The sequence below is a fragment of the Anomaloglossus baeobatrachus genome, chromosome 9 (genome assembly GCF_048569485.1).
Source record: "Anomaloglossus baeobatrachus isolate aAnoBae1 chromosome 9, aAnoBae1.hap1, whole genome shotgun sequence".
Classification (NCBI taxonomy): Eukaryota; Metazoa; Chordata; class Amphibia; order Anura; family Aromobatidae; genus Anomaloglossus; species Anomaloglossus baeobatrachus.
In genome coordinates, this window is record NC_134361.1 from 20,197,859 (window position 1) to 20,221,027 (window position 23,169).

The 23,169-nt window shown below is 44.8% G+C and overlaps 1 protein-coding gene across 3 annotated transcripts in view; it reads left to right on the top strand.

Annotated features, from left to right (window-relative positions):
• The first annotated feature begins 230 nt into the window (after positions 1-230).
• Positions 231-23,169, top strand: part of COL11A2 (collagen type XI alpha 2 chain) — a 110,328-nt gene continuing 87,389 nt past the window's right edge. For all 3 annotated transcript variants that reach the window (XM_075323219.1, XM_075323217.1, XM_075323218.1), the window contains exon 1: positions 231-446. In XM_075323219.1, the coding sequence (XP_075179334.1) occupies positions 344-446 (103 nt within the window). In that variant the 5' untranslated portion in view covers positions 231-343. The remainder of the gene's footprint in view (positions 447-23,169) is intronic.

A 23,169-nucleotide genomic window follows, 5' to 3' on the forward strand; every position in this document is an offset into this window, starting at 1 on the left:
TGCAGAATAGAGGAAAATTAGGGATGGACATTAGGAATTAATGACAATGAGAAAGTGAGAGGTTGACAGCGGAGGTAAATACTGGGGAAAGTGGGTGAGAGTGGGAGTGTTTAATGAATGGGAGCTCACATAGGGTCTCACCTCAGACACCCCCTCTCCTCCTCCCCTCCCAGCACTGGGCTGCCCTCCTCTCCCCTCCCTAGGCTGGCTGCACATGGTGTAAGGAGAGAGTTTTCAGCAGTAGCTGCAGCCTGTCCTCTGCTCTCCTGTCCTGCTCCCTTGCACCTAGCTGCTGCTGATCCTGCGGCCCTCCTCTCCCCTCCCTTCCCTGTACCTGGGCACCATGCCCCGGCCTCAGCCCAGGAGATGCAGGGTCCCCGGGGTGCCCCCTCTCTGCAGCCTGGCGCTGCTTCTCTTCTGGCAGCTGTTGAGGACCCAGGCGGCAGGTAAGACTGGCATTTTGGGGGGCAGACTGTACTGGGTAAAATGCAGCTATTGTAATGTAAGTGATGCCTGCAGACAGAAAAGTTAGAATTAGTTAAAATGCCCGCTTGGGTGAAAATCAAAAAATTGAATTAAAAAATTTCGACTGTTTTCTACCCCTGGAATTAATTATGGGCGCCTCGAGGGCAAATAACTAATAGGGGTCAATGTTTCGGATATTTATTTTGCACAAAGGTGTCACCAGGTGCCCGTGATAAGGTGGGTAACGTCTCAAAGTGGGACCACAAGGGACTTGGAAATATTTTGGAAGTCTGAGCTGCGCTGTCAAAGTCATCAATAATGAGTCAGAGCTCCTGATTGGCACCGATTCCCAGACAGACAGACAGGGAGGTGTCCAACGAGCACAAAAAGGGCAGAAATATTAAATGTCCGGACGGAAACCTAAAAAACAAATGCTAGAAGTAATGAATGGAGGACCAGCAGATGGAAAATAGAAAATATCAGCGGGATGCGGAGGGAGGTTATTAGTCTCTTCACTAGGTGCAATGTATCTCTGCCCAAAGTGGAAATATTGACGTTACAGCTGCTGTCATCTCCCATCCCGGGAGGACAAAGGGTTAAATATTGGGGGTTTATAATAAATACAATACTAAGGAATGATAAGCGATAGTAATGACAATGGGAAGCCGCAGGGCGCTACTGTCCCCCTAATCTGAAGCGCAGCTCCCCGGAGATCCACCCAGGGTATTTAGGGGTGTTTGCTGGATGATCCACCTGCTGCGGCTCCAGGGACACACTCATTTTGGGAATCTGTTATTCTGCCAGTTCTTGCACAACGTGTATTTATCTGCTGCCGTAGAATTATATTGTGGGGTTGATCTTTTTTTAAGTGTATACATATGTTTTAAGAATGTACAGAAAAGTTGTGATCATGGGGCATTTGTTATCCCTTGTATATATAACATATGGGATGTCTGATGGCAGGTTGTGTGCTCCTGTCCGTATACAGGTTTTATGCTATATATAATGTGTGCGTGTATATTATATATATATATATATATATATATATATATATATATATATATATATAAAAAATGTATTCTGCATATATTATAGAGCATGCGCCGCTCATATTCGCATCCGTGTGCTAAATGTGACATTGTATTCTGGTCATAGTAGAATACTTGGATGGCTGACACCCCTGCCCTCGCCCCCATACATAGCAGCGCATTGTGCTGATGTGTTTGTGTAAGGATGCCTACAGTGTACATATAGATATGTGAATAGCGGTGTTTGTACAGAGCGGTGTGTGGTGCGCAGGGGATGCAGGCGCACAGGGTGCCCAGGTAGAGGTTGGGGATGTGAGGTATGTCTTGGAGTGCAGCCTTCATACCACCCTCAGTGACACTCATATCTCATAGCAAGTGGTGCATGCAAGAGGCGGCTCTGCCAGATTGATCACTGTGCTGGCATTTGCAGCATATGGTCCTGAAAATGGGGAGGGGGGGGGGCACAGCTGATATTTTTCGATAAAACTGGGTTTGTGGGCGTGGGCACGGAGCAGGTAAACCACACCTGGATGACGCCTCAACAAACTTTTAATAACTTTGGAAACTAAAGAGTTAACCACTTTCTTTTTTTTCTTAAAAAGTTTAACAATCCGAGAATTCCTGCCAAAAAGGAACCGGCTCAATCTTTTATGGATTTAGATTGTTTGGGGTTTTTTTTGTTTATTTTTTTATAGTTTTTCAAACTTTTTGCAACAGTAAAGATCTGACACTCACACAGCCGGGTTTATTATTTGTTTCTGAGGTTCGGAGACACTTGAGGAATTTATAAGACCATTTCTCTAAATGTCATGTGATTGATTTATTTTGTCATTTGGTGGGTGAAAAAAAACCCCAAAAACTACCCCCCCGAATATTTTCCCCTGACGTTTCTACCGCACAGAGAACAATGAAGATATTTTATTGTTTGACCGGCCAGATTATTTCTTTTTTCTGTTGGTTTTTTTTTTTCTAATGAGCTCAGCACTGGCTGATGGAACAAGAAGACTTTTATAGCGAGTGCAGAATTTTCCATGAAGGCAGAATGAGATTTCAATTGCACGAATCCATAAAAAAGGTGCTGGAAAGGAGACGTCTCTACTGGCTCCGAGATTGGGGGAAATTGAAAAAATAAAGAGACTGAAAACCAAATGACTTAATAAATGATAGCAGATTCCCTGGATAAAAGTGACAGAATTCAAGGGGGGGGGGGAGATCAGGACCAGGCTGCGATTTTAGATGGAACCTGTAGCAGATATCGTCTTGGTCAGCAGAGAAAGTTTCAAAAATGACACATTTTGGGGGAAAACTCCAGTTACAATTTTTCAGGCAATTTTTTGGCCCATAGTCAGGAGTGGATCTAAATGGAATAGGAAGATTTTGAGGTAATTTTTTGGCCCATAGCTAGGAGTGGATCCAAATGGAATAGGAAGATTTTGAGGTAATTTTTTGGCCCATAGCTAGGAGTGGATCCAAATGGAATTGGAAGATTTTGAGGTAATTTTTTGCCCCATAGCTAGTAGTGGATCCAAATGGACTAGAAAGATTTTGAAGCAATCTTTTAGCCAATAGCCAGGAGTGGATCTAAATGGAATAGGACGATTTTGAAACAATCTTTCAGCCCATAGCCAGGAGTAGATCCAAATGAAATAGGAAGATTTTGAGGTAATTTTTTGTCCCATAGTGAGGAGTGGATCCAAATGAAATAGGAAGATTTTGAGGTAATTTTTTGTCCCATAGCCAGGAGTGGATCCAAATGGAATAGGAAGATTTTGAGGTAATTGTTTGGCCCATAGCCAGAAGTGGATCCAAATGGAATAGGAAGCTTTTGAGGTAATTTTTTGGCCCATAGCCAGGAGTGGATCCAAATGGAATAAGAAGATTTTGAGGTAATTTTTTGGCCCATAGCCAGAAGTGGATCCAAATGGAATAGGAAGATTTTGAGGTAATTTTTTGTCCCATAGCCAGGAGTGGATCCAAATGGAATAGGAAGATTTTGAGGTAATTTTTTGGCCCATAGGCAGAAGTGGATCCAAATGGAGTAGGAAGATTTTTAGGTATTTTTTTTTAGCCCATAGCCAGGAGTGGATCCAAATGGAATAGGAAATCTAAATGAAGCCTGTCTGCTTCTCCACCTGTTGGATCCACTTCTGAATTTAGATTAAATATAATGCACCGAAAACTGCATGGGTGTTTCCCTCCCCGAAAAAAGCAATGTGTGAAATTGCCCTTATAATACAGTTGAATCTACTGGACCTGGGATACATCAAGGAAAAGCAGCGCAGCAGCAAATAAACTTGTCAACCACTGCTTTAACACTTAAGAAATTACGAGTCTTGGGTCCCGTCCAAGATGAGGAAACGATGCAGGCCAGGGATTGACATGGGCACAAGTGACAGTCAAGGAGCAGGATCTGGAGGGACAGAGGTCAGGCCAGGACATAGGGACATTAAGAACATTAAGACATCAGGTGACGTTATACATAAAGCTTGAAGATTGATCCCCAGTCTTTAGGGTTTTAATTCCTAAAGCTGGGGCCTCAGGACCTGGTGAATGGATGTGACTCATTTTTCTACATGCTGTGGAGTAAAATATGCAGATGTCCAGGATAGCTCCAAGAATTTGACATCACCTGATTTGGCGGATTACTACGTCTGTTCATGCCGCCCCTCCTGTGTGACTGTAGTGAATGCCGCCCTCTGTCCTCCACCTGATCACTATGTGCCAGGGAGGCTGAGGTCTGCCGAATAGTCGGAAAGAGGTGTCAGTTATTTCAGTGCAAGACAGCGGGAGAGCTGAGAGCGTGGGATGAAAGCGAAGCTTGTTAGAAGCGAGCAGCGAATCTGGACGTTCTTATTACAGTAGAGAGCAAAGTGTCAATCACCCGGGACCCAGAGAGGATGGGGGAACAAGTGAGAGAAGCGAGACCAAGACCACCGTCCCATGTGTGCAGCAGTATGATACTAGGGCTGGATGGATAAATAATAGATAATAGACTCAGGAATTATAATATTTATAGGGTTTTGGATAGATAACAAGTGAAAGTGTGCCAACATGTCCCTCATTAATTGGCACCATATCTCATGAGCTTCAATATGATGAAAGCTCAACCACCAAGGACACAAATACTGACAACCGTAACATAACACCAAGGGCACAAACACCGACAACGGTAGCAAAACGCCATGAGGAACGCAGTTAAAACCCCCAAGACGTTCCTTAAACGTTTATCTCCTTACAGAAGATGGCCAGGACGTATATTATATGGTAGATCTGGATGAGGCGGTGGTCGTCTCGGGGAGCTGGTCTTTTGCGGAAGATTCATTTCAGTTTGGTTGCTGTTAATAAAAAGAAAGTGTCAACCACTCGGGGTAGTTAGGCCAAAGACTAATCTTGATAATGACCCAAGTTAGGACCATGAAGAAGCAGCGAGGGAAGGACAAGACCTCTAGTGATTGCATCAAACTTTATGGCTGGTACATTCATACATACAATTATGTAGGCTGTAATTGCTGCTTTTACATAAATCATCCTCCTAGGTCCATCTCGTATAACCGTAAGATCGTTTCTAGATCGCTATAATCTATGGACACAGTGGCCTAACGTACAGCAAAAACTCCAATATGGCTGACAACGTTCACGTCTTTCATAATTTTCATCTTTTTACATGGGCCAATGAAACCTTTTAGCTCTTCCTACGCACTAGGCCCAACATGACTGTACCCCCAATATTTTTCAACTCCACAGATAAGTAATTGGCAAGGTCTGGTGAACTAAGTGAGTACATTATGTACAAGGGGTATATACTGAGGCCAGGTGTATACTGGGTATGGACGTGCAATGATTCATCCCTTTTTGGTATATAAATTCTTTGACTATAGGAAGGAATTATATTGAAATCTGATGGGGTGTAGCCAAGTGCTAATGGAATGAATTGTAGGCATATAAGTAAATATACAGTAATAGAAAAGGTCATAGGCGGACGATTTGAAGGGGCCTATAACATTTATACGGCTATCAGCTGTAACTTATACACAAGCGTAAACACCACACAAAATTCAAATACATGTTTACACACAGACACAAATAGAGATAACAATATATATATAGATATATATATATATATATATATATATATATATATATATATATATATATATATACATACATACTGTATATATAAAAGGTTCACATGAGTATCACACATAAGGGAGAGAATAAATGCACACGCAGACATTAAAGGGCATCAGTCACTAGCATTGACAGTCCTAATTATCTATATAGGCATGTAGGTCATAGTAAGCTGAATAAAATGACATCTGCGATCTGATGTTTTATTCCAGAGAAATCCTTGTGTTTCATAATATGTAAAAGGAGCTGTTAAGATCTATGGGCGGGGCACAGATTTCCCTGAGGCTCCGCCTCCAGAGTTGATCAGGAGAGCAGACTGCTAGTCATTACATGTCTCGCACTGGTAACCCCCACCTTTCATTTATAATAAGCTCTAGAGGTGGAGTCTTGGGGAGATCTGTGCCGTGCCCCGCCCATAGATCTTAACAGCTCATTTATATATCAAGAAAAATTATGATTTCTTTAGAATAAAACATCAGATCACAGATATCAAGGTATCATTTTATTCAACTTCCTATGACCTATGTGCCCATATAGATGGCTTAGGAGGGATAATCCTATTAACAGATCCCCTTTAAAGTGGTTCTCTGTAAATTAGAATAGCTAGGATAAATGTAAAGTACAAACATAACCATACCATAGTCCCTGCAGTGATGATGTTAGGTACATGACTACTGCAGCCCATTACTAGTCACATGACTGTTGATGTCAATGATTGACTGCAGCGGTCACGTGGATGTCTATGATGCCATCACTCAAGTAAAGTAAATATGGATGGGAGGACCACCAGAGCAATGATGATGATGATGATGATGATGATGATGATGGGGGTTTAATAGGTGAGTATTGTTGGGTTTTTTCCACTTCTAGAATAATTTTAACTGTGTTGAATTCCTGGAAAACCCTCTTATTGCAGAGATACTGTCAAAGCTCCCGATACATATAGATCGATCAGTCCTGAAAAACCAAGGAACGTCCTCAGAGAAGCCATTTACTATGAGATCACCAGCTGACCGGAAGTCTGTGGTCTGATGTGGTCTGACGAGGTCTCAGGTAGTGTGACGTGGTCTGACATACCAGTTGTATATAGAAGACACTACATATAAAATACTTTATTTGCGCACAATATGAGGCACATAGAGGAAACCTCTGTAATATTGGACATTGCAGCCGTGGCTTTATACCATATAATTGGTGAAGTCGGGGCACGTGACGCCTATGTTTTCGCTTTATGACAGATTGTTGGTAACCCGATAGATTTCTCTGCTCTTTGAATTAATGACAAGAGAGATCTGCAATGTGGAACGTCACTTCGGAAATGGCTGTGGGTGTGATCCGGGCTCAGAGCGTTCCTTTCACACAAAGCATAATGTGCAGATTATACTCTGCGTCTTGGCTCTCCTACAGAAATAGCAATTAGGGATGAAATGCAAAAGATGCCGGACTCTCGCCCTGAAAGGCTAATCCCAAATACGCAGCCCGTATAACTTCTGGATCCCTCTCCCCTAAATATGCAGGATAAGTGGAGTAGAGACGTGTGACCAAAGTCAGATATTATAGAGAGCAAGCTACAAAATATTACAAGGTGTAAACTTCCTAACTGTGGAAATAAATACATAAGATAATAGCAGAAATATTGTCCATTATCATCACAGATAGTGAAATAAAAGATCATATTCTTAATGTACAGGTCACCATGTCACTGCTATAAGTATTCAGATTCAGAACTCTGAATTTGACATGATAAATCAATGAATGGATGGATGGAAGGATAGGATAGATAGATAGATAGATAGATAGAGGGATGGATAGATGGAAGGATGGATAGATGGAAGGATGGATGGATGGAAGGAAGGATAGGATAGATACATGGATGGATTGATAGATGGATGGATGAATCGATAGATGGATGGATCAATAGATAGACAGATGGACGGACGGATGGATAGATGAATCGATAGATAGATGGATGGATGAATGAATGGATGGATCGATAGGTGGATAGATGAATGGATCGAGGGATGAATGGATCGAGGGATGAATGGTTGGACAGATAGCTGGATAGATGGATGAATGAATTAATGGATGAATGAATGGATGGATGAATGAATTAATGGATGGATGAATCGATAGATGGATGGATGAATGGATTGATAGGTGGAAGGATGGATGGATGCAGGAATCGATGGATGGATGGATGGATGGATAGATGGATGAATGAATTAATGTATGGATGGATGGATGAATCGATAGATGGATAGATAGCTGGATAGATGGATGAATGAATTAATGGATGGGTGGATGAATCGATGGATAGATGGATGGATGGATAGATGGCTAAATGGATGAATGAATGGATGGATCGATAGATCGATGGATGAATCAATGGATGGATGAATCGATGGATAGATGGATGGATGGATGGATAGATGGCTAAATGGATTAATGAATGGATGGATGGATCGATAGATAGATGGATGAATCGATGGATGGATGAATCAATGGATAGATGGATGGATGAATCGATGGATAGATGGATGGATGAATCGATGGATGGATGAATCGATGGAAGGATGAATCGATGGAAGGATGAATCGATGGAAGGATGAATCAATGGATGGATGAAGCAATGGATGGCTGGATGAATCGATGGATGGATGGATGAATCGATGGCTGGATAAATCGATGGATGGATGAATTGATGGATGGCTGGATGGATAGATGGCTGGATGGATGAATCGATGGATGGATGGATAGATAGACTGGCAGACATGGACAGAAAAGTGCCCCTCTGCAAGAACAGTATATGGGCCCTTTTCAGGCAAATAACTCATGAAAATGCACAATTCCTCCTTCTTTGGAGGTAAAAATGGCCCCCACCTCTTGGGCCCCTGTGCGGCTGCACCAATGATGTGTCTGCTCGTATTTTCTATTGAGTGTTGCCCACCTTTTTGCCTTTATATGTGCCACACATTGTGGTGGGTTACACCCGGCACCTATACCTGCTCTTTTGCTTGTAAAGCTCCATTTTTTCTATTTGATAGATTCATGATAATGGTGGCAGCCCATTATTTATAAGATGTACAATATTCTTACTGCAAAAGGGATGAAGGGATGGGACTCAGCACCAATACTGTTTGGTAAAACCTGGAAGCTGAGTCCCATCCCTTCATCCCTTTTGCTGCTGTTTTGGACTATGGACCTGCCTGTCCGGGGGATTGCGGGCATCCATTCCAGCCTGGAGGTCATCACACGGGTGAGCTGAAATCTACATTTTCACAATATTCTTACTGGGCCTGGACCTAAGGCGACATGTGCAGGCGATCACTATGTAGCAGATGATAATCTCTTATTATTAATGATACAATTCTTGTAAACATTGGTCTCCTCAGGGGCGAAGATATCAATGGTGCAACCTGTGCAGCCGCACCAAGGCCCAAGAGGGCAGGGGCCATTACTACCTCCAAAGTTGGTGGGAATTGTGCGTTTTGATGAGTTATTGGGCTGCATAGGGCCCATTGACTGTTTTTGCACAGAGGCCTCTTCTGTCTGTGTCCGGCAGTGGGTCTCTTCCTCCCCTGCACTCAGGACCCATCTTTCAAGTGCAGTTAAAAATACGGAGATTTCAAAGATTTGTTCTTTTCTGAGTTTCCAATTTTTTATTGTTTAGTTGTTTGTCTTGGTCTTATTTCGATGTTGCCAAATTGTTGGATCTTGATGGATTATTGTTTGGTGCAAATACGTTTTCCATAGTCATCAGACTTCAATCAAATGGTAAATTGGAGAGTGGACACGATAACAAGGCAATCACTGATCAAAACTGAATGTCAGGAAGGTGAGATGGTCCCAGAGTGTCCTGTTCTCCTGGTCAATGAAGTCCAAGGTCCTTTATCATCTACTTTCTTGATGCCTCAATGATGAATGCACTGGCAGACACAGACAGAAGAGAGCCCTGTGGAAGGACAATATTTGGGCCCTTTGTCACCCATTAGTTCATAATAATGCACAATTCCACCTTTTGGAAGTAGAAAAATGGCCCCCTGACCTATTGGGCCCCTGTGTGACCGCGCAGGTTGCACCAATGATATGTCCGCCCTGGCTGAATAATTTGCTGGTATTTAATTGCAGGCTCTTCTTAGCCATGACCCCAAACACAATCCCATTCCTATAGGTTTTACTAGTGCTATGGATGTAAGAAGGGTAATGGAAGAAGCACCAATTTGGGCACAAACTAAACGCTTCCATCGATATATCAGATTTCTGTGTTTCCAGTACGACCCCGGCTACTAATTAGCTTGAGGGAAAGAATCTCAAAAATTCACGGTGGAAATGTAAAATGTCTGGATTGATCCATTATTATATGAAAGTGGATTCCTTTAGTTTGTGAATGGAGGATCCCTATGAGGGGTGAATCTACAATAGGTTCAGGGGTTGCAATTGCACCTGGGTCCCAGAGCCTCAGGGGCCCAAAGAGTCCCTTTGGCCTATATGAAAAGACCAGTTGTATTAAAGATTCACAATATTTGGGGTCCATGAGCTTCAAGTTCCAATCGAGTCCTGCACTGACGCTCCATTGTGCCCCGGCTTCCAGACCCGACCCATCAGAGGGGGATTTATGTGCATGAATCTGGAGAAAGCGTTAATGTCTGTGTGAGCGCCGCTCGTCTCCATGTCCCCCTGTGAGTTCTGCCTGCGCTGGCCGGTTCACCAGGCAATCATGTCTATCCTGAAATAATACCTGAGATCCCAGATAAAATAGTTGGCGCGCTGTCAGAGGAAAGGTATTCGCTGGTCAGAGAGAAGAATGAATACGTCAAACAGCAATTCACATGAGCCCCGTGCCCCATAACCGCACACGCTAAAACCATATGGATCTCATTCCTCAGACACACACGGCTACTGTTTTCCTTTGGATTTTCCACACGCCGGTATTCGGCTGTGTCTGGCCCGTAGACTGATGTTTCAGGAAAGGATTTCTAAATTAATGGCAGGAATGTGCCACTAAACAATGCAAGGTCTACAAACAATTCGTTCCGAGTCTTCGGGGTTCCTCCGCACCCAGGGACCCCTCAAATGGCCCCTTTGAAATGGAAATGTATTGAGTCTTCTTAGCCCGGGTCCCGGTGAGCGCTGAGGGCATCCTCTGTCTGAGCCCAGGGAAGGATTTTCACAGAGAGCCCATTGTGCGGGGGACGCACAGAGAACCTGTTTATAGAACTGCTTCACTTTGGGTGAAACCGGGGGTCTGAACGGAGCGAGGGAGGGGAGGTAAATATTTGGTTTGGTTTTCGAAAGTATGTGTCACAAAAAGATAATTTTCAGAATCTCTCCTGCCTGTCTGTGCTGAACACTGCGATGCATTCACTAGAAGATCTCCAGAGAGATATCATCGTATATACATATATACCGTACACTCGTGAATAGGGTAATTTCACGTCAAGATTCTATATGTTTTTGGTGTGACATAATTACATGATTCTCTATGTCCCGTTATAGATCACCACATTTTCAGATGGATTATAATCTCCCCTATCCCTGTAGAGGATCACAATCTTACATACTATGGAAGTTTCTGGGGGCCTATAGTTTAGGAAGAGCCCATAGGCTCTTACAGATGTCAGCCGAATTCCTCCAGGAACTGTCACGCTGGGGGAGGGGAGGATCTCGAGGAGGATACGCCAGGGGAAACAATACAATAAATGGCCCTGGCGCTAGGTAGAGGACAGCGGGGTCACCTTCTAATACTCACCTGATTACTGCACTCCCTAACATCCCTAGATAGGTTCCTTCCTCCGTGTATCCTCACATGCCTAGACCCTTGCTGGCCATGAACTCACCCTGACTAGTGCAAAGGCCAGCGAGATAATAGTCTTGCCACTACAATAAAACACGAGAAAGGTAAGACAAACGGGGGAAAGACACAGCAAATAGTGCTCCACAGCTACTCAAGCAGGAAGCTTCTCAGCTGCAACCTTAACAACACCTCAGCTGCTCCATAGCCAGGCTCCCACAAAGTGGTCAGTTATAGAATGAGCTATAGCCGGCATAGGAGAGAGTGAGGAGGGAGTTTATATAGCGGAAGGGCTGAGAATAACAGCTACAAATTTTAGCAGGATAGAAAAGAGATTTTAGCCCCCTTCAGCACTAAATAGAATTACATACACTCCTATTCAGGATGTAACACCTGCCTGGACCCACAGACTCAGACTGGCTATCACCGAGAGGCTAGAGGAAATCCGCTCACAAAGCAGGACACCAAAAACCCTGAAACCCTTTCACCCCTATACAGGGATTTGGAATTACTGCAGGGCCGCGGAGGTCGCTGCCTGTGGAAGGCTGCAGTCCAGATGACAGTAGTAGTCATGGTAAAACCAGGAGATGCAGAACAGGGACAAAATCGGCAGACAAGGACGTAGTCAGGAAACCAGGCAGAGGTCAAATCCATATCTGGTAGCGAGGTACAAAAACGGCAGACAAGAGGGTAGTCAGGAAACAGACAGAGGTCAGTACACAGGGATCACTGTTCAGAACAGAGCAGGAACCAGACAGCAGGAATACAGAACTATCTCTGGCAGGGGTTAGCAGACAGGAGGGGGAATTAGAAGGGTGTGGTGTCTTCCCATTGGCTGTAGCTGAATGGTGGTAACTTCAGCTGGAAGACACACGCCACCTACAGTCAGCCAGTGGTACTGCAGGTCCCAGGGAAACCCAGCTTAGTGGATGAGCGGAGCCTGCGCCCACCAGAGCCACTGACATCGACTCTTCTCCCATCACCAGCACTGTCCATTGTGGGAACACTGCATCGCCTGATCAAATCAGAAGTCACTGGAGCGGACTCTGGTGGGGACGGGACACATGATAAGTGATGAGCGGATTCTAAAATGGATCTGCGAGCAACCAAATGCAGAGACTTTCTGATCCCCGATCCCCCCGAGGTCTCAGCAGGTCACAACACACTCGTGACATGAACAGCCTTAAGGCCGCTTTACACGCTACGAAATGCGATGTCGTTGGGGTCACGGAATTTGTGACGCACATCCGGCCGCGTTAGCGATGTCGTTGCGTGTGACACCTATGAGCGATTTTGAATCGTCGCAAAAACATTCAAACTCGCTAATCGCTGACATGCCCCCCTATTCCCAGTTATCGTTGCTACTGAAGGTACAATGTAGTTCGTCGTTCCTGCGGCAGCACAGATCGCTATGTGTGACACCCAAGGAACGAGGAACCTCACCTTACCTGCGTCCCGCCCGCAATGAGGAAGGAAGGAAGTGGGCAGGATGTTCATCCCGCTCATCTCCGCCCCTCCACTTTGATTGGGCGGCCGCTTAGTGACGTCGCTGTGACGCCGAACGAACCGCCCCATTAGAAAGGAGGCGGTTCACCGGTCACAGCGACGTCGCTAGGCAGGTAAGTACGTGTGACAGGTCCGTGCGACTTTGTGCGCCACGGACAGCAATTTGCCCGTGACGCACAACCGATGGGGGCGGGTACGCACGCTAGTGATCTCGCTAGCGAGATCGCGGCGTGTAAAGCGGCCTTTAGTTATGTCGACCAACTACAATTATCTACTTCAAGAAATATTAAACCTACGCCAACTGAAGCCAACCTATTGTCCTACTACAGACAGGGCAGCGGGGGGAGGCTCCTGCTGCAGCTAGTGCTTTACAGCTACATACAGAATGGTAAGGAGGAAAAGGAGTGCCATGGCTGATCTCATGAAACACATTGGAAAAATCTTTTATATACTTCATTTCAAAATGCGTGATTCTTCACCTCCCCAGCATCTGCTGCCGTGAGACAGTTCCTCGGCCCTCACACAAATGAGATCCTCAGTGAATCCTGCCAGAATTGTGCGGCTCCGCTTACTTTGATCTAAGATGCAGCACTTGTTAATATTAATGCGATAAATATGAGAATAACACTCGCATTAGTCAAAGCTATGAAATCTTTCTCTTCCAAATCACATCTGTAGCAGCTAATAGTAAATACATTGCTGAGACAATCTGCAGCCATTAGAAGCTTTATCTTATCTGAATGATCCTAAAAACCACCGTATGAACCTCTGTCCAATCCTAGTGTCCGTAACTAGAGCAGAGGGGTATCATGGGTCCCCCGTATGCAGAAGCCCTGCAAAGTATCATCGTGAATGATAAAATTAATAATCATAGTACAATTTAGCAGAAAAACAGCCCTATCCTTACAGCTAAACCCCCTATACTACCCGTCCTCACCCAAATACTAACAGCTTAGTTTCCTTGGCCTTATGACCCATCAAAAAGACAGATTTGAGCAGTGGGGGGAGGCTCCTGCTGCAGATAGTTGTCTTTCAGTCGCACAAATGGGGACAGTGAGGAGGATAAGTGGTAAGATGGCTGATCTCCTGAAACACATAGGGAACATTTCTTTATATTTCAACATGCTTCATCCTTCTTCTCGGTGATATCTGCGGTTGTGGGACAGTCTGTAGGCCTTCATACAAATTAGATGCTTCAGTCTCTGCTATATGAGGAGTATTGTCAGTCATATACCTTTGATGAAAGGCTCTGAAATGTGAAACAAATTCCCATGGTGGATATGTTTTCCGGATGCCTCTGCATAGAACAGCACAGGAGGCCAAGCGTTCATATATAGGAGCACAATGTATAGTGACCGATATGTTCTTGACAGAATATACCATTGTGTCCTGTGTCAGATGAATGAAGTCGTAGTGATATGTTCGGCGTATACTGGGAGCTTTTTCTGGTGTATATGTGTGGATGCTCGGCCCATTGTGAACACGGCCTTACTTAGTCACAACTCGTACAGTGAAACCTCCAGCCGGACGATGTGTGTACACGGCCATAGAGAGGAGTCTGATGGAGTAATTACATTAAGATATAATAGGACAATGCTGTACTTGTTGTTCAGCTCATGATCAATATCCTCAGAGTAGTATTGTTTATCCTTATCTGATTCTATTCTTCAGGTCTAGGTTTATCCTCTTACCAGATCCGATATCTCAAACTTGTTTTATATTTCTATATAGAACCCAGCAACTGCAGAACACCTGCTCTGTACGCTGAGCCCATTCTGTCCTCTGTCCTTTACCCCGAATCTGTCCCATCCTCTGATCTGTACGCTGAGCCCATTCTGTCCTCTGTCCTTTACCCCGAATCTGTCCCATCCCCTGCTCTGTACACTGAACCCATTCTGTCCTCTGTCCTTTACCCCGAATCTGTCCCATCCCCTGCTCTGTACACTGAGCCCATTCTGTCCTTTGTCCTTTACCCCGAACCTGTCCCATCCTCTGCTCTGTACACTGAGGCCATTCTGTACTCTGTCCTTTACTCCGAACCTGGCCCATCTTCTGCTCTGTACCCTGAGCCCATCCTGTCCTCTAACCCAAACCTGTCTTATCTTCTGCTCTGTACCCTGAGTCCATTCTGTCCTTTACCCCGAACCTGTCCCATCCTCTGCTCTGTACACTGAGCCCATTCTGTCCTCTGTCCTTTACTCCGAACCTGGCCCATCTTCTGCTCTGTACCCTGATCCCATCCTGTCCTCTAACCCAAACCTGTCTTATCTTCTGCTCTGTACCCTGAGTCCATTCTGTCCTTTACCCCGAACCTGTCCCATTCTCTGCTCTGTACACTGAGCCCATTCTGTCCTCTGTCCTTTACTCCGAACCTGGCCCATCTTCTGCTCTGTACCCTGAGCCCATCCTGTCCTCTAACCCAAACCTGTCTTATCTTCTGCTCTGTACCCTGAGTCCATTCTGTCCTTTACCCCGAACCTGTCCCATCCTCTGCTCTGTACCCTGAGCCCATCCTGTCCGCTTTTCCTTACCCTGAGCCCATCCTGCTCTCTTTTTCCTTACCCTGAGCCCATCCTGTCCTCTTTTCCTTACCCTGAGCCCATCCTGTCCTCTTTACCTTACCTTCAGCCCACACTGTCCTCTTTACCTTACCCTGAGCCCACCCTGTCCTCTTTACCATACCCTGAACCCATCCTGTCCTCTTTACCTTACCCTGAACCCATCCTGTCCTCTTTTCCTTACCCTGATCCCATACTGTCCACTTTTCCTTGCCCTAAGCCCATCCTGTCCTCTTTTCCTTACACTGATCCCATACTGTCCGCTTTTACCCTGAGCCCATACTGTCCACTTTTCCTTACCCTGAACCCATCCTGTCCTCTTTTCCTTACCCTGATCCAATACTGTCCACTTTTCCTTGCCCTAAGCCCATCCTGTCCTCTTTTCCTTACACTGATCCCATACTGTCCGCTTTTACCCTGAGCCCATACTGTCCACTTTTCCTTACCCTGAGCCCATCCTGTCCTCTTTTCCTTACCCTGATCTCATACTGTGCACTTTTCCTTACCCTGAGCCCATCCTGTCCTCTTTTCCTTACACTGATCCCATACTATCCGCTTTTACCCTGAGCCCATCCTGTCCTCTTTTCCTTACCCTGATCCCATACTGTCCGCTATTACCCTAAGCCCATCCTGTCCGCTTTTCCTTACCCTGAGCCCATCCTGCCCTCTTTTTCCTTACCCTGAGCGGATCCTGTCCGCTTTTCCTTACCCTGAGCCCATCCTGTCCACTTTTCCTTATCCTGAGCCCATCCTGTCCACTTTTCCTTACCATGAGCCCATCCTGCCCTCTTTTTCCTTACCCTGAGCCCATCCTGTCCTCTTTTCCTTACCCTGAGCCCTTCCTGTCCTCTTTTCCTTACCCTGAGCCCTTCCTGTCCTCTTTTCCTTACCCTGAGTCCATCCTGTCCTCTTTTCTGTACCCTGAGCCCATCCTGTCCTCTTTTATTTTCCCTGAGCCCATCCTGTCCTCTATTTTGTCTCTCCTGTACTCCAGGACGCGGCTTATCTCCTATAGTAATCCTGCATTATTCTCCACCGTGTACCTGTCTTACTTTCCATCCTAAGTTTCTCTCAGCTTCTGCCCTAGACCTGACTTGATTCTGCACTATAAGTCCCATCTTCATAGACTAGAACTGATCTTATTCACTACAGAAATCCTATACAATTCTCCATTGAAATATCATCCTGTTCTTTATCTTTGTTTTAGCTGCTGTCAGGAAATTCAGCTGATTCCCGCTGGTCGGTTCATTCCTTTCCTAAGTCTGGCTTAGCTCGGTTATCCTCTGTAATAATCTTGCATTAGTCTCATCTTAAACCCATTCTCATTTTATCCCTTTCTAGAGTAAATCAGCTTTATTTTGTACCCTGAACTTGTTCAGTTCTTCCTAAAGTTTCTAGAACTTCTGGAGCTCTCTGCAGGGATGCTGGCATACTCACCGCTGCCGCAGCCGACTTGCACCCTCCGCCTCCCCACAGCCGACCACCTGCTGCCTCCTGCTCCAGGGCCCTGCGCACGCCACATAGATCTCCTGGGAATATTCTTAGGGCGCATGTTACTTCCCTGCTCTTAAAGGCCCAGCACACAGTTACCCGGAAGTGCCTCTCAGCCTATTGTTGAAAGTCCCATGGTATTTAAGGCACCCTCCACCTTGGGGAGTTGCCTGAGCAATGTGGTCAGTTAGTTACTGTCTAGCTAGCTAGTTGTCAGGTCCCATGTCTCCTGTCCCAGTTACTTATACCTGTGTCCGACTATCCCTTTCCTGTTTGTACCTGCCATACCTATCAGTGCCAGAGACTGTACCTGTCTATACCTGAGCCCGTCCCTGTCCTGACGGTCATCTGCCACAGTCCCGAACACTGGCATGGGAGTGGCACCTGACGTCTACCGGCGGCCAAGCCAACTGTTACCATCTGAGGTCAGGGTAAGCCGGGTCCCCCCTGTGGTCCAGTGGGTCCACTCTCGATCGCCCTCTCGGTGAGCGTAACAAGCTGATTCTCCTCTCCTTTACCCTAACTCCTGTCTTCTGTCCCAAATTTATCCTATTCTCTCTTCTAGAACACAACTGGTCCTCTACAGTAAAGGGCGCTTTACACGCAGCGACATCGCTAGCGATGTCGCTCGTGAAAGCACCCGCCCCGAAGTTTGTGCGTCATGGGCAAATCGCTGCCCGTGGCGCACAATACCGCTAGGACGCGTAACACGTACTTACCTGCCTAGCGACGTCGCTGTGGGCGGCGAACAACCTCTTTTTAGGGGGAGGTTCGTGCGCCGTCACACAGCGGCCCGCCAATAGAAGCGGAGGGGCGGAGACCAGCTGCATTAACGACACGCCCACCTTGTTGCTGGCAGGACGCAGGTGCGTTGCTGTTCGTCGTTCTCGGGGTGTCACACGTAGCGATGTGTGCTGCCTCGGGAACGACCAACAACCTGCGTCCAGCACCAGCAACGATATTTGGGAAATGAACGACGTGTCAACGATCAAGCGAGTATTTCTGATCGTTAACACTCGCTCATAGGTGTCACACGCAACGACGTCGCTAACGAGGCCGGATGTGCGTCAAGAATTCCGTGACCCCCGACGACATATCGTTAGCGATATCGTTGCGTGTAAAGCCCCCTTAATATCCGTGACCGGCTCTATCGGGCTCTATACGGGTTTCTGTGTAACTTCTGTTTTTCAGTAACCCAGGTATAGACTCCGCAGAGAGCCCTGGACGTGTGTGACCCAAGCCCAATCCTGTTACCTTCTCTTTCTACATCTGAGTCACTCGCTCTTCCATAAATCCAGATTTACCCCGGTGTAAAATCAATTATGTTCCGGATCCTAAAACTGCAGCTTCTGGGTTTTTTGCCTTATACTTTAAAAAGCAGAAATCTAGATGTTTTGTTTTGCAATTTTCTAATGGAATTGTGGAAACAGTAGCAAGCCAGTAGATGAGGACATAATCCACCCCAACCCGAAGAATTTGGCAGGCGCCCCTGAGCAGAACCATCCATCCTGGCAAAACGAGCCGCAGAATAGACGGAGGTGAGGAAACTTCATACATAGTTTGTGGCTATAACATATTTCTGCGCTTTTACCACATCTTGGTACTTGTATTAAGGCGTCATTCAGACATCAGTTTTTCTCACCTACAAGAAAAACTGACCGATTAGTGATCAGATTGTGGTGCAAGCGTCATCAGTTTTTACTTTATGTAGAAAAAAAACGTTTCTCCACCTTCTCCTTTCTGTTAGTCCATGAACGTTGGATCACGCTCCGATATGATTCGATTTTTTCACGGAGCCATAAATGTGCCAATTTTGATGCAACACTCGGATCAATATAGGACATCTGCATGGACCTTGAAAAATCACAGACTTGTGAATGGTCCCATAGACTGTCACAGGCACGAGTGAGAAACCTGGATAGGACAAATACACGAAAAATGGGAGTCAGAATGAGGCCCCACAGTGAGATTTAGTGGTTCCAATGATTGGCTTTGAATCCGAGCAATGCTCAGTGGTAGCTACGTCCTCGCGGGAGGTTTCTGCTGTGGAATTTCCTAAGTTATTAGAAAATCAGCACCAAAATCAGCACCGAATTGTATAAATGTTGCTCCCGTTTTCAGCCCCAAATTCCAATCTCAGTATTACCCTACTGATAGTAATGCAGCTTTGAACCGTCCTGTGCCTTTAATTCCTGCTATTTTCTTAGCGCAGAATGTCTCCGCACAGAACGTCTATTGCTTCTCACTCCTGGGACCGTTCCATCTGTTTAAGGTTTTCTCTGAGTGTATAAAGTGATTTTCCAGAAGTGGAGATTTGTGCAGCCAGTGAGGGGCTGACGGACGGGTGTATATACTATGTGCTGTGTATGTATTAGAGGAGTGATCGAAGCTGCCACCTCCTCAGTGTCTCCGTGTCTCATCCTGTGGATCTGACGTGCGGAGATCTGTGTCAGTCCACACGCAGGTTCTATGGAGGCTGAGGTCTCCAGCGCTGTCCCGATCATTCACTATTCAAAACCTGGAAAGACACCTGTTATTGACCTCAATAATAATAAGCTGCTTCATTGTAAAAATATCACTAAGAAGATCTATGTTCTCTGTCTCTCATTGTATGGCCGAGCATCAAAGGATGGAAAGTCACAACATGGCTGAAATACAAAAGCAGAGCAAAAATATATTGTAAAAGTCTGTAGGTATCTGGACGGGAGATCTCCATCACTGATCATACAGGACGTGATGATGACGGAACCACAAAGCAACCGGCACATAACGGATACAACTCTGCCCAAATGTGATAAACTAGAGGAAATGTTCGGCCTGACCAGCAGATAAAATAGAAATTCTTTATTCAAATATAATACTGCCCCTATGTACAAGAATATAACTACTGTAATACTGCCCCTATGTACAAGAATATAACTACTATAATACTGCCCCTATGTACAAGAATATAACTACTATAATACTGCCCCTATGTACAAGAATATAACTACTATAATACTGCCCCTATGTACAAGAATATAACTACTATAATACTGCCCCTATATACAAGAATATAACTACTATAATACTACCTCCTATATACAAGAATATAACTACTATAATACTACCTCCTATATACAAGAATGTAACTACTATAATACTGTCCCCTATGTACAAGAATATAACTACTATAATACTGCCCCTATGTACAAGAATATAACTACTATAATACTACCTCCTATATACAAGAATGTAACTACTATAATACTGCCTCTATGTACAAGAATATAACTACTATAATACTGTCCCCTATGTACAAGAATATAACTACTATAATACTGTGCCCTATGTACAAGAATATAACTACTATAATACTGCCCCTATGTACAAGAATGTAACGACTATAATACTGCTCCTATGTACAGGAATATAACTACTATAATACTGCCCTCTATGTATAAGAATATAACTACTATAATACTGCCCTCTATGTATAAGAATATAACTACTATAATACTGCTCTCTATGTGTAAGAATATAACTACTATAATACTGCCCCCTATGTACAAGAATGTAACGACTATAATACTGCCCCCTATGTACAGGAATATAACTACTATAATACTGCTCCTATGTACAAGAATATTACTACTATAATACTGCCACTATGTACAAGAATATAACTGCTATAAAACTGCTCCCTATGTACAAGAATATAGCTACTATAATACTGCCCCCTATGTACAAGAATATAACTACTATAATACTGTCCCCTATGTACAAAAATATAACTACTATAATACTGTCCCCTATGTACAAGAATATAACTACTATAATACTGTCCCCTATGTACAAGAATATAACTACTATAATACTGTGCCCTATGTACAAGAATATAACTACTATAATACTGCCCCTATGTACAAGAATGTAACTACTATAATACTGCCCCTATGTACAAGACTATAACTACTATAATACCGCTTCTATGTACAAGAATATAACTGCTATAATACTGCCCCCTATGTACAAGAATATACTATAATACTGCTCCTTGTGTACAAGAATATAACTACTATAATACTGCCCTCTATGTGCTAGAATACGGTACAACCAGTAAACCCTCCTCTCTCTGTATACAGTATGTGACTGTCCCTCGTCCCCTGCCAGCGCTCAGTCTTGGTTCTGCTCCCTCTCCGCTTCCTCATTACTACCGTCTTACTGTGCCCAGCACATCCTAGAATAATATTTCTCCCCTCCTTGTTCCAAATGAAAACCAAATGCCAGCGGAGACTTTCTTCCCCCAGATTCCCGTCTCTCACACAGAACCAGACAGGACTGTGCTTTCCAATGAGCACACAATGTCCCACAGACACGAAATTCCCCAAATATACACAGCAGGTGATAAAGAGGGGGATTATAATTGTATCCATCTACAGAGCTCAGACATTAATTGTCTATGGAGCTATATATACAAGGAACGTCCCCTATTCTCTAATAAGAAATGTCTCTTCTGAGTTGGACCCTGTTCACATTTGCATTATTAATCTGAATAGATGTGGGGTCAGTGAGCTTCTCCCCTCATATTATCAGAATTTACCTAAAGAGTAACTAAACCTTCATTATTTTCCAATACTTTTGTTTAGCATGGAAAGTTATGAAGTTTTGAAAATCACTTTATTAGGAAATTTGCATGCAATTTTTTTACAGGTATGAATATAAGTGGCCTTCTAACCCCTGCATTTTTCCAGTCTGCTTTGCTGCCTTCAGCTGCACTCATGTGGAGTACTGATGATGGCAGTGAGAGGTCAGCTGCACTCATGTGGAGTACTGATGATGGCAGTGAGGGGTCAGCTGCACTCATATGGAGTACTGATGATGGCAGTGAGAGGTCAGCTGCACTAATGTGGAGTACTGATGATAGCAGTGAGAGGTCAGCTGCACTAATGTGGAGTACTGATGATGGCAGTGAGAGGTCAGCTGCACTCATGTGGAGTACTGATGATGGCAGTGAGAGGTCAGCTGCACTAATGTGGAGTACTGATGATGGCAGTGAGAGGTCAGCTGCACTCATGTGGAGTACTGATGATGGCAGTGAGGGGTCAGCTGCACTCATATGGAGTACTGATGATGGCAGTGAGAGGTCAGCTGCACTAATGTGGAGTACTGATGATAGCAGTGAGAGGTCAGCTGCACTAATGTGGAGTACTGATGATAGCAGTGAGGGGTCAGCTGCACTAATATGGAGTACTGATGATGGCAGTGAGAGGTCAGCTGCACTAATGTGGAGTACTGATGATGGCAGTGAGAGGTCATCTGCACTCATGTGGAGTACTGATGATGGCAGTGAGGGGTCAGCTGCACTCATGTGGAGTACTGATGATGGCAGTGAGGGTAAGCTGCACTCATGTGGCATACTGATGACGGTAGTGAGGGGTCAGCTGCACTCATATGGCGTACTGATGATGGCAGTGAAGATATCTGCACTCATGTGGAGTACTGATGATGGCAGTGAGAGAGTCAGCTGCACTCATGTGGAGTACTGATGATGGCAATAAAGGGTCAGCTGCACTCATGTGGAGTACTGATGATAGCAGTGAGGGTAAGCTGCACTCATGTGGAGTACTGATGATGGCAGTGAGGGTAAGCTGCACTCATGTGGAGTACTGATGATGGCAGTGATGGGTCAGCTCATCTCTTTTCTCCTCTGAGTGTTCTGCTCATTAGAACAATCAATGCAGAAGTTTATCCCCAGAGTTAGTGATTCAGGTGCTAAGCAGATGCATCACTGCCATCAACTGTACTCCAAAATGAGTATGTTCTGATATCAATGCACCTGAATGCAGGGAAATAGACTGGAGAGGTATAGCGGTTTGGAATCCACCTGCATGTAATTTTTGGTTTAAAGTGATTTGCAAAGTTACATAACTTTCCTCGCAGAACAAAAATTATAAAACAAATCTAAGTTTAGTGACTTCTTGCAGTGTAATACGAGGTATATTGTATGTGTCCAGTCTGATACAGTTTATACAGTACGCGCCCCTCTGCCTTCTGACCTATTATCATTAGTGCTGTGCACCATAAGTCTGCTGTACACCGAGGATACAGTTCATAGTGATGGTAAATGAAGCCGTCAGTATGGAGTGTGTGTGTGGGCCTCCAGCTTTATGAATAGGGATGGGAAGTGCCCCCTGACCCCCGGCAGCCGCTCAGCCCCCAA